At 36.8% G+C, this 18,292-nt stretch overlaps 1 protein-coding gene and 1 long non-coding RNA gene across 6 annotated transcripts in view; one reads left to right on the top strand and one right to left on the bottom strand.

The window, feature by feature from the left end:
- The window catches only part of LOC126363410 (USP6 N-terminal-like protein), a 273,601-nt gene that overhangs the window by 183,987 nt on the left and 71,322 nt on the right, over positions 1 to 18,292 (bottom strand). For all 4 annotated transcript variants that reach the window (XM_050007960.1, XM_050007962.1, XM_050007959.1 and 1 more), the window contains exon 7: positions 11,348 to 11,672. In XM_050007960.1, coding sequence (XP_049863917.1) covers positions 11,348 to 11,672 — 325 coding nt within the window. The remainder of the gene's footprint in view (positions 1 to 11,347; positions 11,673 to 18,292) is intronic.
- LOC126363523 (uncharacterized) overlaps positions 1 to 18,292 on the top strand; it is a 155,407-nt gene that overhangs the window by 122,589 nt on the left and 14,526 nt on the right. Inside the window, exon 4 of one of the 2 annotated variants that reach the window (XR_007566249.1) lies at positions 3,249 to 3,435. The exons of the other annotated variant lie outside the window; for it this stretch is intronic. This is a non-coding gene — a long non-coding RNA (uncharacterized LOC126363523). Of the gene's footprint in view, positions 1 to 3,248; positions 3,436 to 18,292 lie in introns of those variants that run through there. 2 annotated transcript variants of the gene reach the window in all.

Genomic DNA, 18,292 nt, shown 5'->3' with positions numbered 1-18,292 from the left:
TTTAGAGTCCCCATCGCCTAGGTACTTCGTATATGTAACGTTACAGACGGGCACCAACCTATGAAATATTTTGGAGCTCCATCACGCTCCATACCTCCACTGTAACCATCATAATTCTTAGAATACTGATGTTCAATATGTCCTTCAGTGTTACTATGGCAGGTGTGGTAGTACTTAGATAAGCACTTCAACATCAGCAACTTTTCCATTCTCCGGAGAAGTAGCACTTACAACACCATTTAAGGAACGATATCCTCCACATTGTCATGTCCCATCAAGTGCAACAGCAATGTCCCTGGTTCCACTAATATTTACCATTTCTTCTACTGCATTTTCCATAGATGCTTTAGACACAACCATCAAGGCACCAAAAAGTATTTTTCGTACTTGCTGAACCTACTGGGAGGAGGAGGAAGGTCCATCAAACCACAAAACATTTGAGCAGCCTTTTTTCCTTTTCCTATTGCACGAACTGCATACACTAACTTCAAATTAACATCATATGAATTATACACAATGTACAAAGTCATTTTTGAGGTAGATTTATTGCAGGATCTACACAGAACAGCTAATTTTGATGCTAAACCCTTCCTGCTACTTTGTTGTTTTGTTATTTCCAGACAGCCTACACCATCATATTTTTTACATTTCACCCCTTCCTTTATCAAAGAAGATAAGATGCCTGAATCAACAACAACAACAACAAATCCACTACAAACACCATCATTGTTAACACAAAAATTTGAATCACTGTGAGGTGTGCCATGTGGGAGTTTCTTCGCTGAAGAACTGATACATAGGTTACTTTCAACAGCGTGGCTTGCTTTGTTTGTGAAATGGTTATCACAGAATTTCCTTTTATTTAATTTCTTGATGTGTGGCATAGTTCATGTTTATTGCATACTAAAAGATATGTACTTCCACAAATATATGTATTACTTGGGCAACAAACATTCAGTAACATGTGAACTAATTGCTTCAGCGAAACAAAAATAAATACTAGCAAAGATAATCATTTACAGACACTAGAAACCTGTACTGTTGCCATCATATACAATGTATCATATGTGTAATCGCTGGAATCGGAAAGTTCGTAGTTCATTTCTAAATAGTATTGGTTTCTGTAAATAAAGGGGGCATGGCAGCATACATGACCATAACTTTAAAATTTGGTATATATAGGTCACTTTTAATTTGAAACCCAATAATGTATATATCATTGTCATCAGGAAAGACTATGGAATTTAATAAAGTCATAAAAAATTTGATTTTTCCGCCATTTATAGGTACCCTGTATTCTTAACGGATTACAATAGACTATTTTAGTATGTTGCAAATATGGTTCAGATTGTTGCATTCCGAGTGCTTATGACATTTCAACATTTTCTGTCAATACTCTCACAAAACATGTTATTTTTATGTAATTAAAGCTTAGAAATCATTAAATTTCAAGATTTGGTCACATGATCAAAAACATTCTGTCATTGGCTGAAGCTCTGGTGACATCACAGGCTATATGTGAGTTATAGGAGTATTATAAGAGTGTTAGCTTAAGTTTTTGCATCTTTTTCTGCAAACAGTTTAGTTATGTACTGAAGGGTTTGCAGCTTTTAAGTAACAATGGAAATTTCTGGAAGCTGATAGTGAAAACCTTCTGAAAGTTGATATGTTTACGAACTCCTTGTTCTTCAAAAACAACCCAGATTTTTATGTTCTGGAAACAAGAAATGTGAAAACTGCATTGCTTGGTGACTAGGATGGAAGTACTGTGACATGGCAATAAACCACAGAACTGAAACTGAGGGAATCTGTAACTGGACTCTTTGCTCAGACCATGCTGAAAAGGTTTTCCAGGGCAACTTGTGGAAGACCACACAAAAACCACAGTCAGAACTTTTTCATTTGGAAGATAATTCTGACTGTTCATTGCTGTGGTTGTTGCCACAACTACTACTGTTCTTAAAGTACCTCTCTTCTCAATTTTCAAGCTTTCAGATAGTGTAATAACAATCATGGGGAACTGCCGAGTATCACCTGTTCACCTTCAAGAGTTTTAAAAATTGCAGTTTTTGTGTTCCTCCAATTTAAATCACTGTAAAGTTATGTCTATAAAACAATTGACACAGCAGAACCTTAAAACATCTGTTGCTCTACTGCATGCTTAACTGCTGCCAAAACACTATGATTTAGAAGGGATTATGCAGGGGCAACTTTTATTTTATCACAATGTCTGGGTCATATTGCATTTCCTTGTACATTCCAAGCAATGTTCTGTTTTCCTCTCTTTCACAGTTGTAAAGCTTTACAACAGGCTCAATGGAGACAACTGTAAGTGGCAAATTATTCTTAAATGGTTTCTCAGATTCTTCAGAATAAGAGCTACATCAGGCATGAAATACAGTTTCTTAACACTATCCTTGCAATTCATCTCAAATTAATCAGGTGTAAAATGAAGAGAAATATTAAAATTTTGTAATACGATATAGAAATTAAAGCTCTGACATAACTGTATTACAAAGTAAACTATAGCATGCTACCTACTACACTAGAAGTGAAAACATGTGCACATGGAGTGTTTACTTACATCAAAATCATCCTCACAGAAATAAACACACAGTGATCACTATCTCATTTGGACCTCTATAAGTGAGTTACAACCAAATTTTATGCATGTTCTCTTTCTTCACAACACTCGAAAACAAATTTTCAGGAGTTTTTAAATATGTATTCGTACAATGTGGTACTACACACCATTTCTAACCCATTTTCCAAAACTCAGATTACAAACAAGATATATCTGTGAATGACCCTTACGACATTAGGAGCAGCATACTAACTAGTGACATCACAGGCATCACACAGCTCAAATAGAGTGTTTTAGCAAGCTTTCAAATTATTTGAATTTCACTTCCTACAAAAAACTTTCATGAGAAAAATAAACATGTTATGAGCATAAAATGACTTAATTAACCACTTAAGATGATTCCCAGAAAACAATCAGATACCATACTATGCCAAAGTGTTGCAACTGTGTTTAGCGTACCAGATTATGCAAATGCTTCTACGCAAATTCCTGTGGCAAACGAAGACATTTCGTACTGCTATAGTCACTCCATCAACTTGTTCAATAGTAATCATCTGACATTCGGTTTGCACTATGCTGATCAATCATGGCAGTGGTTCACTGACTGAGTTGCACAAACTGTCATTATGTTTTGCATACTTGAATGATGTTCTCATCTTTTCAGCCACAGCAGAACAGCATTTGCAACACCACGTGAAGATCTTCAAACACCTAGAAGAGGATCGTGTGGTGTTGAACACTGCCAAGTGAGTTCTCAGCAAAACCTCAGATCACCTCTGTACCAACTAATTTTGCCTGCATGACAACTGCCACTACCCGAGAAAGTGGAAGCGATCATGTGTATCCCATTGCAGAAACCATCCAGAAATTATTGTGTTTCTCGGGGATGCGAAATTTTTACTGGCAACATTTGCTCCACTCAGACGAGTGGCAAGAACCACAAGCTGCAGTACTTACTGGTCTCAAACTACGGAGGACTCACCTACCCTCTGTGGAATTCACCGATCCACTGGACAGATGAGATGAGCTCTGTTTTTAAGTGAAACAAAGTCTAGTAAATGTTGCAATCCTGGCACACCCTGCATTGGATGCACCACTCACGTTAGTAGTCAATGCCAGTCACACATCTATTGGTGCAGTGTAACCCCACGTCTATGGCACATGGCAATCATTTGCCTCTTTGTCATGTAATCTCTCCACTTCTCAGAGGAAATGGTGTGTTTACAACCATGAGCTTCTGTCTGCGTATTAAGCAATTAGGCACTTGTGACCCAGTTGGAGACCACAGAAGTCATTACAGCCTGTCATGGGCACGTGTCCATTGGAGAATTTCCAGACACAGCAATGTGCGCTGTGCATGTGCTCACTGATGGTGTGGGTCCATTTTCTCCTAATATCTGTTACCTATTGGGTGCCACTGACTCTTTTACCCACTGGATGGAAGCTATGCCAGCTGGAACATATTGGTGGAGATGCTAGCCTTTGCCTTCATTTCAAACGAGTTTCTCGCTTTGTGTGTCCACTACACATTACTATCGACCACAGCTGATAATCTGAGTCAGAGTTATTTACCCATCTCGGCAAATTCAGTGGCACCTTCCATCATCAGTTACCATCCTGCAAGCAATGATATCATTGAGTGACAGCATCTTTCCCTAAAAGCTACATGACTGTCATATCACCAACTCCACAATTGCATTACCTATGGTGTTACTTGGTCCTTGACACTAATTACATTCTCAGTGAAGCTTTTATATGGTGAAACCTTTTGGACCATGGCCTGTCAGATTTCATTTGTCACCTGAGGAACCACGTTGCATGCTTTCACCTCCAGACGCGAACCATACCTATCTTTGGACATCAGGACTACAAACATGCATGCAAGTAATGTTGCATACAGATGGCATCAAACCATTTTTATATGCTCTTTTCACAGTCTCACCATGAGTGATCAAAATAGAAGAACAAAAACTGGATATTGTACTGAGCGGTAAAACTACTGCCATCTCAATCAACACGGTAAAACTGGAATACTTATTTCCAGAAATGCCACCTACACTTGTACCTCACAGCAAGCCTCAGTCTCAAATACATGTACTAACACCTAAAACAAATTGACAACCTGACCGAAAAAGATTCCACATATTGAATTCATTTTACTACAAGATATTAGGATGATACTCCATCTCTCCCTAGGAGTAGTTTGTTGCGAATATGATGACAGTCGCCTATTGTATACTGTAGCTGTAAATTAGTTTGTGGACCAGCTGCCAAATGCACTCCATTAGACATTGGTGGTTGGTTGTGTAACGATTTACTAAATCTGGTTTTCGATTAGGGGAGGAGTGGGAAGATGGATGAAGAATGCACTGAAACATATTAACCTGTACCAGTAATAGTTAATAATGAACTTTCACACTGTTCTTCCAGTTTTCATGTCAGTAGTCTGATTAATTTTTTGCCTTTTTGATGGCCCTATTTTTTTCACAAAGATGATTAATTTTTCTGTGTTTTGCAGAATATAAACACTGGTAAAAGAGTTATTACTTAGAATTATGTCTGGGGCTGAACTGAAACCCCATTTCAATATCCCATGATAAATATTCTTCACTAATGGGATTCACTTTATGTCATAGTCCCTTTATAGAACTTATTTATGGGTAGATTTACCAATAACGAAGATGATAAATGTTTTGGCAAATGTTATATGCAACTTTTTTACAGATAGATGTTTTCAATATGGGAAATACGAAAGTGTGCTATGATGTACAATTTAAGAAGTACAAGAAAGGAAGATTAGGGCCCATTGTGTTTCCAATAAGGTTGTTAGAGTTTGCTGAGAAATATAAAATCATGAATTACTGTTAAAGGAGACAGTACATAGATCAGATGGTTCAAGTTTACATGTGCAAACACAAATGAGAAATTAAACAAGAGAAGATACACTGTGTACATTTTATGATGTTACATTTAGCTGATTTACAAGAAAAACTGATTTTTGAGGCCACTGATAGTGGTGGCTGTTTTACACATCTTTAATTGCTTCTGTACTACAGAAAAAAATGCAGTAACTTATTGCTTAGGCAAGAAGTGCTCACTGCACAACAGAATCATTGTGTGTGTTCATAAATATATTTAAAAAATATGGTCCAATTCATCTTTATGGTGACCATGATGCAGCCATTTTCTACAACTGTTTCTATATTTTGTTTTAAACTGGTGAATGGCTGTCTTTATGAACACAGTGACTAGAGGGAAAACCTCTACTAACCTCTACTAGATTTGTCTCATTTAGAAGTGGTAAGTAAACAATTACAATGCTCTGTCTTCTTAAAGTGGAAAAATAGAACAAGTAGCACAATGGTTTGCCTTTCTTATTTTCAATTGACACTTTGTGTTCCTACATATTTGATATTTAAATTTGGTGAAAAAGTAACATCTGTACAAACAGCATGAAAGGCAAAGACATTTTTAATTACATGTGTGTAATTTGTGAACCACTAACAAATTTCATGTTATAATGCTTTCTGTGATTTTTTATGATTTATTACTGCTGTTTTGAGTGAAAGTTTTAAAATAATCTGCAGATCTGCTTCAGAACCATGGTATACTTTTTCCACAGTAATATCAAGATATCTATCTATTTTATAGAAAGTGACTCCAAGAGCAGATTACAAAAACTGTTACAACATAGAGAAGGAAAATTTGTCACATTATTTTCCTCTGTCCTGGATGTGGTCTGCAGTCACTGTAATTAAGTTTGCTTCAAAAGGCCTGATTATTCATTTCTTACATTCATTTATATTATGACTAGTTTCAAGCTGAGGCCTATCATCAGATGACAACATTTACATTACTGATGAGTGGTTCTGTGTCCGAGTGGCTACATGCCTTCTAAAAAATCAAAAAGTTCAGTCTGAACCGAGTAATTTCTATAATTTTTGATTAACTGATCACTTTTAGCAATATCTTGTGTAAGTGAAACATCAAGTTGCATTCTAGAAGTCTCCCTATTACTGGCTGCATAGGTCAGTTAGCTGATCGAAAGACCAAGAGCATACCACCTCCAATAGCAGCAAGGTGCTCAACTCCACTTTCAGGTTGATGGCAGCTGTATTTTAAGATTACATGTATCTTTGAACTTTTTACTTTATGTCTGAAATGTCTGAATCTCACATATACATATTGAGTACACTGTACTCTGTATATTGTGGAAATGTAATGGATTAGTTTGGCATGAAATCAATATCAACTTCGTGAAAGCAAACAGTATACTCCAATGATGAATTTGCATAGTGTTTGACAATTGGAATTCACTGTCAATCTCTTCCCATACAGGCTTGGAAATCCCGTTGTTGGTAGACAGTCATGAAGTTTGAGGCAACAAGAGCTTTGTGTATTTTGTCGCTATCTTTAGCCTGGGCTTGTAGCAACAAGGGGGAGGGGGAGAGGGGAGGGGGAGAGGGAAGGGGAGGGGGAAGGGGAGGGGGAGGGGGAGGGGGAGGGGGAAAGGAAGGGGAGGGGAGGGGGAGGGAGGAGCTGAGCATATTCCATTTAAGTGTAGTTTCAGTCTGCTGCACTCTGTGTTCTGATCATGTGCTGGATGAACATGTTACTGAAGTATACTCAGTGCATGTGGTCATTGTAAATCCTGTGATTTAAAATGCCTCGTAAAGAAGAAAAGTCTTCCTTAACGATCCTAACATAGCATCATCCATGCAACCAGTGGTTCCACTTTATGCTACATTTGCGGACAGACTACACTGAAATCGCAAAGGAGACCAATAATGCCATATATAAGGAAGGTGTACAGATTGTACTTGGGCTATGAAATTGGTGACCAGGACAAGCCCTGGGCTCCTAATGTATGCAACGTATCATGTGGTACGGGTCTTCATTTGTGGTTGAATTGTAAAAGATCTTCATGGACTTTGTTATAACTATGATCTGGTGAGAGCCATCAAACCATGAGATTGATTGTTGCTTTTGTGTGACAACTCCATTAACACATGGTATTTCCAAGAAGAAAAGTCTTGCTTAACCATCCTAACATAGCATCATCCATGCGACCAGTGCCTCATGGAGATGGACTGCCTGTTTCTGTCCCTTGTGATTGCAACAATGAAGAAGGCAGTGAAATTAGTGCTGCTCCATCGTTCTTTTGTGATTAGTGTACAGAGACTCGCAAAATAACACAGTGTGAACATAATGACAGCGAGAGACCTGGAATTGCTGAAAGGTAAAGCTGAACTGTTGGCGTCAAGACTACAACAGTAGAGTTGTCTTGATAAGATGCTAAATGTGATAGCATTCCATAACTACTGTAAGCCATTCCTTTCATTTTTAGAAAGTGGAAAGAACTTGGTATTTTGTGGTGGTGTACAGGGTCTAATTGCCACTTTGATCAGTGGAGGTTGTTCATTGGCTCCTTCAATGTAAGTTTGAAGTGTGTGATACTTCACAATGAAAACATGTTACTATTGATTCCTACTGGGTATGCACCTTACACGAAAGAAAAATATGATAATATGAAACAATTGTTATTGAGATTGAACTATGGTAACTTTAAATGGTAGCTTACTGGGGTCTGAAAGTCACAGCCATATTACTTGTGCTACAACATGACTACACCAAATTCTGTTGCTTCCTGTGCCTCTGGGATAGCTGCATCAAAGCACTTTATTATAAAAAGAAAGACTGGCCTAAGAGTCTATCGCTTAAACAACATCTCACAATGTTATGCATGAAGCACTTCTCAAATCTAAGAACGTAATTTTCCCTGCTCTTCACATAAAATTGGGCCAAATGAAAAATTTTAAGGTCATGCTCAAAACGGGGGAAGGATTTTTCTATCTGTGCAAGAAATTTCCAAATCTTAGTGAGGAAAAAATAAAAGAGGATATTTTGATGGGTCTCAAGACCCACAAACTGTACCATTCTACAGGTGTCTTATCAAGACAATTTCATTAGCTTGGGATGCCTTTGTTCAAGTGTAAACAAACGTCCTAGGAAATGAGGCAGCAGGAAACTTTACAGGTCTTTTGGCAAATCTTCCACACTGCTACAGTACAATAGGGTGCAAAAAGATACCCACTTGGACTTCTTTCCTGACAACTTTGGTGCTGTAACCGATGAGTACAGAGAAAACTTCCAAAATTTCAGACATGGAAATGAAATACCATGGAAAATAGAGCACATCAACGTTAGCAGATTACTGCTGGATATCAATCAGGGTATCACCAGCAGAAATATATGAATACCAGGCGAAGCAGCTGTGCCTCCAGTGACCTTTCTCCAAGGGATAACTCGAAGATAAATAAATGCTTAAGCTTATATAGGCAATAATGTAAGGCCTTCATAACTTCAAAATCAGAGCTAATCTTACATTTTCATTAGCATTATCATTATCAGCACACTTGAAAACAAATATTAGCTGGTAGTTGCCAGAACTAAAGAATATTGTAGGAAAGGAATGTAAACAAACATGTAGCCATGTGAGGATGGATTCCCACTGAAACTAATTACAGTGAAATAATAAAAGTTTCCTCAAGGAATGTTTTCAAGAATCCTAAATTTAGTTTTCTTGCTTATAAGTGTCAACTATATCACTGTAGATAATGTTGCAATCAAAAGTGAATTTCACTGAACTGGAAGGAAGCTGCGTAAATAGACAGACTTATTTTCAGATATGACAATTTGCCATTAAGAATTCAACTATTTAAAGTTCAGCTTACATTCATAAAACTTGCATACTCTTAAATGATTTACCAACACACTCAATGAAGAAAGCCTTTAGAAATGCACAGTGCAAGAAACTATCAAGCTAAAAGGCATTTTATAACACAGAAATGAACAATTGTTTTAAAAAAACTATGTTTTGTAATTCATGGTGGTTACCTGAGAACAGTGACAACACTTCAGGAAGGATGGGAAAGAAGAAGGAAACTGAGATCATGCTTCCAAAATAACACACTAACACTAAAGTGTGTACTAGGTACCTCGTGTTGTAAAGCATTTATTTTTGAATGAACTCAAGTGCGGGTTTATTTTGTGAAATGTGTAAAAAAATGGTGCAGTTAACCATCACCAATGGAAGAAATGAATCACAATAATAAACAGGAAATACACAAAAAATAACTTCATGCAAACTTTAATACTGACTGAATTATATCAACAATTAGAACATAGTTTGTGTTAATTATTTTTTTTAAATAAGGAAGACTTTGTACAATAAATATTGAAAAATATATTAACACAGTAGCACAGTGCAGCACACAAAGATTGACAACAGATATGCTCAGGACATCACTTTACAAAAAGGTATGAAATGAAAAATACAAAAGTAAGCAGCTCATGCATGTTTTCACTTTCATGATATTGACTATGCCTTAGTAACTGAAACCTAATGTTACTTAACAGTGAAAAACTGGGGTGGGGTGGAGAAAATCCAGCTGTAGGAATCACAGATCATACATTATTTCCAAAGATTCAGAAGGAAGCAATGGAACTGTGAAGATAGGGGAGATTACAATCTTTTCTTATAAAGGTCTGGATTTATTTTTAAAATCTTAAAAACCAATAGAATAGGCAAATATGTCAATGCATCTTATTTAATAAATTTGCCACGAACCATACACTTTCTTTGCAATTTTGACACCATTCAGTTTGCTCAAGATATGTCTAATGCCCTGATGATCTTGCAAATTCAGAGCAATTTTTCAGTTTTTTTCTAATTCATATGTTTTTTGATCCCTAGACTAATTCAGTCAATTGCCTGGGCCACTTGTTTGATGTTATTTTCATTGCATGTCATTCTACATCTGCCACTTGAAGTTTTCTAGTTGCTATTCACTGTTATTCCACTTTTTGATGCACAAAGCCCTACATACAACTTTTTTAAAGACTGCCGCATTACAAATTGCCCCGTCTAGCCTAAATTATTGGAACACCTTGACACTGCCATTTTCTGTTACTTTTTATGGAGTGTGGTTTTATGTTTACCCAAAATGGGAATTTATTTAAATGTGTGTCTTTGTTACTGAATACTACATAATTATTTCTAGGGCCTTACTTTTCACCTGAAAACTTTGCTAATCTGACAACTAAATGCAATTTGGCATGTTTTTGCCAACGCTAACACTCATGGAGTTTCTGTAGTGAATATCAACCCCACTCTTAAATAAGTTAATGAACCCAAAAATTAGCACTGTTTAACTTTTTAGAATTTGTTCATTGTTCACAAGATAAAGCACAAGGCTACTGGCTGTGATTCATACAGCTAGTATACACAAAAGATAAAATACAGGTACTACTAGTGACAATAAATTGCCTTCTTTGCATAAGTATTAACAAGGTACTGTGGATACATGCCAAAATCTACAAAGGGAAGAAGCAGGCAAAAACTGCAATGGATTAACAGCAAAGTACTTTGATAAATATTCATATATAGTTTTCAACACTACACTTTTGCACACAAATGGTATCATCAGCACTCCAAACAGGACATTTTGAACAATGCATCACTACAATAATTACTGATGTGAGCATTGTATTAAAAAATTACAAAATGCACACACAGGCACACAAACAAATTCAATAATAAATACTCGCAATTGCCAAAGATTTACACTTGTGTAATTCCCATGCAATGCACACATGTCACATTCTCATGAAATATTACGACAATGGAAATATTTTCATGAAATGTATCTAATAATGTGTATGATGGTCAATATCAGAGATGAGTTACATAAAGCAACTTACCACTCAGACCATCACCAACTGACACTCTTGAATTTCTATTGTTGCTATTTGAGTTGGTAGAATTGTGTTCAGCTACTGCTGCATCTCTTCGCAAAACAACACTTTCTTTGGTTGCTTTCTCAATTGCACTAAATTCATGGCTCCGCCGACCCACTTTTCTTTCAAATGTTGGTTCAGAGAATTGTCCAAATGGTCGCTTTGGAAGTTCATGTGGTGGGGGTGATCCTGCATAATCCAGTTTATGACGTTTCAGTTCTGCCATTGACTGTTCCAGGTTCACCATCACTACATCATCCTCAAAACCAAAGTCATGCTCCAGTTTAACCTTAAAATCAATAATGTTACATATATCACAACATATAGCAAACAGGACAACACTATGTCTTTTGTGACAACAAAACAGTAATGACACGTAACAGGAAACATTAAAACAGACACATATATAATTGGATCTTAACACTGAAGATAAATTTCTGATACATGGCAAATTAAAATTACAATTGGAATTTGGTTATTTCATGTTTCAAACGTAAAGAGAAATTTTGTTGTTGTATTTGGTTGGCTAGCTGCAATGTATATTTTTAATTACAAAATTACATACTTCTGTATGGTAGCTTACTAAAAGACTATATGTCATTACTAAAAGAAATACTTCCATCGAATGTGGATGAGCTATGAAGGTCTTTGAGTGTACTGATATTACTACATTATGTGCCAGCAATGGGCCATGTCTCTCTCTTTGCACATTACTCACACTTTTAACTACTTCAAAAATTACATAATTAAAAGATCATGAAAGTTGCTGCTTTATTTAAAAAACAAATAGACAGAATAAAACTGGCCATTTTCCCATCATAATTATGCAACTTACTCAAGAGTACATGATATGGAGAAAGGAGAACACCAGACCAGGGTGGTAAAGGAAGAGTCAAAGCAACTCCAAATTGTAAGTTCAGATACCTGCATGATCTGGCAACACTGTAGGATGCAGAAGTGTTGTCTTTTGTCTGAGCTATGGCAGTGCTGTATCTGCTCATGGTTTAATGCTAAGTATCACACAATTTAGAATAAAGCCGTAAATTCGAGTCACCTCATTCTCTCCCCCCCCCCCCCCCCCCCCCCCCCCCTTTTTTTACTGCATTTTGTTTGTGTGCTAACAGTATCAGTGTTATGGAATCTCAAAGATAATTTGCTTCAATTTGTAGCCCACCAGAATACAGTAACAGGAAAACCTCCTGAGTAAGAGTTCTTAGTTGCATCAAGATCAGAACAGTTTCTGCTCAACAAGTTTCCTTGTTCTACAGTGGTCGCCAGCAACTGCTGTCTGACCAGATAAGGCGCATTGATAAACCTAAAATTGTTTCTTATTACAGTTCGATTTTCTGCAAGAAATAACTTTGATAAACATAGTAACAAATGCGCTATTACAAATATACGTAACTTGCTGCTTTGGGCATGTTTATGAATTGTCATTTTCTTATTTGACGTTCTAGTACTTGTCTTGCAGTCATGAATTGGGTTATGCATATTAGAACCCTATTAATGATGTTTAAGAATTATAAAACAGAGTAGCAAGTGGAAAATGTCTAACATTTGAGTCATATTGTTCATTTTCGGCCTAATACACAAGCGAAGGCTGCAGAGGCATTTGTCATGGGCAATATGAGTACTGTTGGACAAATCATGTCAGAAAACACTTTCCACATTCACGAAGACTCAACTGACGTATGTGACGAACTGCAATCATTTAACCTTTGTGTGACATTTGCTTTTGATAGCCAAGGTTCAGAAGTCAGGTTTAGGAGTACTACATACTCTAATTCAAAGCAACAAAAATGAAAGGGGCGACTACTACTGCGTTTTTGTTTGAACATCATCAGTTCACTCATAGAACATTCCTATTCAATATTGTTACTTGTGAATAGTCTGATGGCCTTATGTTTACTCCTTGAGAAGAAATTACTGGCTAAACCCATATGAAAGACATTTCCTTGAACAAAGGGCAGTGCGAAAAGATAATATTTTGCATCTGATGGTACTAAAACGGTACTGTGTTGTGCATTATGAACTCGTCCATCACAAGCTGGTATTTGTTGCTAACAATTGAGACACCTTTCAGTCACACTGTAGGAGAAATGACCAACAAAAATGTGTCAATGCCACTATACGACAACACACACTGCTGATTTCACAAAGAAAACTATCCGGAGGTATTCCTCACTCATGCACTACTTCTGATCTTGTACCCTCTAACGTTCACCTTCCATGCTCCTTATTTAACAACCACCAAGGAAATTCCTTTCCAAGCAAAACTGCACTTCATATTTTGCTTGGTGACAGCTTTATTACCCCTATAACTAGCTTCTGAATCTTGTCTACTGAATGCAAATACTGCACAAATACACTGTCATGGTTCATCATATATGCCAGTAATAGAAACTTTCTGAGTGTGGGAACTCATCGATGCCAGACGTTCTTTCTTAAAATGAGAAAATTCTTTTCTGATGTCATTTATCTGACAGCACTCCCCCTCACATGTGGCACAAACATTTAAAGCAGCTTCACAGCCTTCACACATCAATTAAACCCAAAACAAACAGTAAGTTGCCAAAGTTAGACCTTTTTCCAACTACAGCTATTACATAATGTTTAAATGATGTTCATAAGATTCAAGTATGAAAAAGCCAATTCATAACTGAGAGACAAATACTAGAACTCCAAATAAGAAAGTGACAGTTGATAAACATACTCTTAGTAACCTAAGCATGTTGTGTAACTGCAGACTGTTCACTCTGTTTACAGAACTTACTTTGTATGGAAAATCAAACCACCATAAGAAACAATTTTATGCCTACCACTGAGAGAGAAGAAATGTGCCCAAGACGCACCATGTTTCATTCACCTGGCCATGTGGTGGCTGATGTCAAATGGCCGGGGGCTGCTGTATGGTGAGGAAACTCTCATACAGAAACTGTTCTGCTCTTGATGCAACCACTAACACTTTTGTGGAAGGTTTGCTATTACTGGTGGGATAGAAAATGATGAAAATTTTCTTTAAGGTTCCATCACACAGATAACTTGAGCAGACAGCTGAATGTGGTTAACAAATATAAAAGGAATAAGGAGACTTGAACTACGGACTTTATATCTACATTGAGAGCCATTTAGCACTAGACCAAGGGCAGGTACAACACTGTGACAGTTGGAGCAGAAGACAGTATGTCACCCTGAAACTTTCACATCAGACAGTGTTGGCAGACTGTGCTGATGCCCAGACAGAGAATTCTGAGGGGTTACCAGTTTTAGTGCTGTTGACTGTACTTACAGATCAGCTTTAACTGGGACTAGACTTTCAACTGACTTACTACACATATCTTTGTCACAATCATATAATGAGACACCCAGCAGCATATTTAATGCTACAGTGAACATTAAGCACTAATCTTCATACTCTGCAACCCACCAAACAATCCATGGAAAACGGTCCTTTGTTGTACTACTACTACTACTACTACTACTACTGCTACTACTATTCATTCCCTTTCCTGTTCCACTCACAAATGGAGGGGGGAAAGAATGACTGTCAATAACACACTGTATGAACTCCAATTTCTCTGATCTGGACTCCGTGATTCGTACGCGAATTGTATGTTGGTGCTAGTAGAATTGTTCTGCACTTTGCTGCAAATGCCGGTTCTCTAAATTTTCTCAACAGCATTTCATGAACAGAACATCGTCTCCCTGCCCCAGGTAATCCTATTTGAGATCACAAAGCATCTCCTTAACACTTCCATATTGACCGAATCTACTGGTAAAAAATCTAGCAAAGTCACTTTTATTTGCTTCAATGTCTTCTTTTAATTCAACCTGGTAGCAGATTCCAAACACTAACAGTACTCAAGAATGTGTTGCCCAAGTGTTATATACGTGACCTCTTTTATACTTTTATACATGAGCTGCATTTTTCCAATAAATCAAAGTCGACCATTTGCTCACATTTGTCGTCACGTGCTCATTTCACTTCACATTGCTTTGCAATAATATGCCTCCATATTTAATCAACATGACTGCCATGCAGCATACCATTAATACTGTGTTTCAACATTATAGGATTGTTTTTCCTACTTGTCTGCATTTGTTTTCATTTTTCTAAATTTAGAGCAAGCTGCTATTCGTCACACCAAACAGAAATTCTGTTTAATAAGTCAACCTGTACCCTAATACAGTCACCCAATGACAATACTTTCCTATATACTACAACCACAGATTGCTGGTCACCCTGTTTGCCATATCATTTATGTATATAGAGAATAATAGTGGTTCTATCACTCTTTCATGGTGAACTTCTGACTATAACTTTGCTTCTGATGAACACTTATCAATGAGGACAATGCACTTGGTTCTATTACTAAGAAGTCTTCGAGCCTCTTGCATTTCTGAGAACCTATTCCATATGCTCGTATGTTCATTAACAGTTTCCAGTGGGGCACCATGCGAAACTGCTTTCCGCAAATCTTGGAATATTGAATGTCCCTGTTGCACTTCATCCACAGTTCACAGGATCTCATGTGAGAAAACGGCAAGCTGAATTTTGCATATGCAATGCTTTCTAAATCTTCACTGATTTGTGGATAGAAGCTTCTCTGTATCCAGGAAATTTATTATATTCAAACTGAGAACATGTTCAAGAATTCTGCAACAAAATGATGTTAATGATATTAGACTGCAATTTTGTGGGTCCATTTTTCTTTTTTCAGTTGATTGCGACTTCGCACTGGGTGAGAAATATGTGATAAATGCAAGCTAAGTGAAGTGCCAATGACACAGAGTACAATGTATAAAACTTATTTAGGATTCTGTCCAGACGTGGCAACTTATTTGTTTTCAATTCTTTCAGTTGCTTCTCTATGCCATTGATGTCTATTACTATCTCTTCCACTCGGGAGTCTGATCGATGGTCAGGATCTTTCACACATACCTCTCTGTTTAGAAGTAATAATCACAAATTAAAACAAGTAAAATTAGCAAAAAGTCCCAGAACCAACTAAGCCCATTACTACTGGAATGCTCATGGAATACTCCTTTTCTAAGTATGTGATATAGACTTCATCTGAGTGTTTATAAGAATGCTGCATGAAAATCTCATATAATTCTCAGCAGAGCAACTGAAACTATTAAGGTGAGAAACTTACCAGAGTGTTACACACTAGCTGACAAGGATCACAAAAACATTCCTAATTTTACTGTGTGTGTTTTATGAGTAATTACAGTCTTTCCATCCCTTGGGAGCAGGTCATTAAATGATTTGAGTATTCTTCATTAAAGAGTTCTGTGAAGAAGCTAGCATTGTAATGACTGAGGGAGGGGGAGGAGATCAATATCAACAGATGTGTTGCGTCATGAGAATTTGACTTATTTTGAACAAAAAAGAATAATGACCTAGCAGAATTTCGGAGTTCAACAGAAAGTCTTGATATTCATACATCTGACTCAATATTCCGGAATAACTGGATTTACTGAGACCATCTATCACATAATATGTTTACTGTATGTATATAGAAAGAAACATGTATTTCAAGCCACTGATGATGCTTTCCAAATAAATGAAGCAAAACGCGTATGGCAACAAACAAACTGCCTTCATTTAGTTCCATAGACGGTATATACCTCCACAAATTTAGAGCAACTAACAGATAGAAAACAAATAAAAATGACAAAAATTTTATATTTCTTTTTATTTTAAATTTATAATATCTGAAGTTCAGAACTCAAGTATCACGCAGTCAAAGCAGTCTCATACAACTTTCAAAAATTCGAGAATATTGAATTTGAAGTTTTAAGAGTGTGTTGAAGATCCCAAAGAAAGATTGATCTTTCAACAGGTTATGCGACTATGTGGTAGAATTCACGCTTGGCATTTGAGTGGCCTGGGTTCAATTCATGGTCAACGTAGATTTTTAAACAAAGGTGCATATTCTAGCAGCATTTCCATGGTGCATAAAATAATAAAAGTGAGGAAAATAACAATCAAGTGGTTCTGACTGGTAATCGGAGGTACGAGTCTTGTTTCAGTCTTTTTTTTTTTCATTATATCTTTTCAGTTTGAATACCTATGTCATTTAAATATAAAAGCCTTAGAGAGAGAGAGAGAGAGAGAGAGAGAGAGAGAGAGAGAGAGAGAGAGAGAGAGAGAGAGAGAATAGGAGATGAACAAGACATGTTGGTGTATATTGTCACCAAATTCTGACTCTTAACAATACATATGTTCTGAGGGGTGGGGGGGTGGGGGGGGGGGGGGTGGGGGGGAGAGAAAGTGGGGCATTACTTGTTGAACAACCCTTATAGTTGACCAGTCACTACCATATGTCTTTCATGAATCGTATGTCAAAACATCACCTGTTGCAATTCTCTGACATACAGGATACTACACTAAATTTTCATGAAGTGCTTGGTTTTACAATTCTCTAAACTTGGAAAGAGTAGTCAATCTATACTAAGAGTAAACAGGATATTTATGCAGTACATCATGATATGAAAGGTGGTAGAACTATCTCATTCTCTGAAGCACTGAAGGAAACACAATGTGACAAGATTTAATCAATCACACAAAGTGCCAACTGACGACCTCTAACCAAGACACCTTGCTTACCTTCTGTATGCCTACTACGTCCACCATATGAATACATTATTTAGTATTTGTCAGCATAAAGTGAAACCCCTATTTTGCGTTTTCATGTGGTCCTTACTTAAAAAACGCAAAACTGAGGAAAAAGTTAAAACCCCCAAAATATGAGGAAAAACATAGGAAATTGGCATATATTATTAAAAATCTTAATCCTCTCCAACGCATTATATGAAAAGTTTGTAAGCAAAGGAAAGTAAATGTACAATACAAAGTTTATACAATAATTTGTGATAATGAATTTCATGAGTTCTTAAAAAATC

The sequence above is a fragment of the Schistocerca gregaria genome, chromosome 1, assembly GCF_023897955.1.
Source record: "Schistocerca gregaria isolate iqSchGreg1 chromosome 1, iqSchGreg1.2, whole genome shotgun sequence".
Taxonomy (NCBI): domain Eukaryota; kingdom Metazoa; phylum Arthropoda; class Insecta; order Orthoptera; family Acrididae; genus Schistocerca; species Schistocerca gregaria.
The sequence above is the reverse complement of the archived record's forward strand: the minus strand, read 5'-3'. Positions and strand labels throughout refer to the sequence as shown.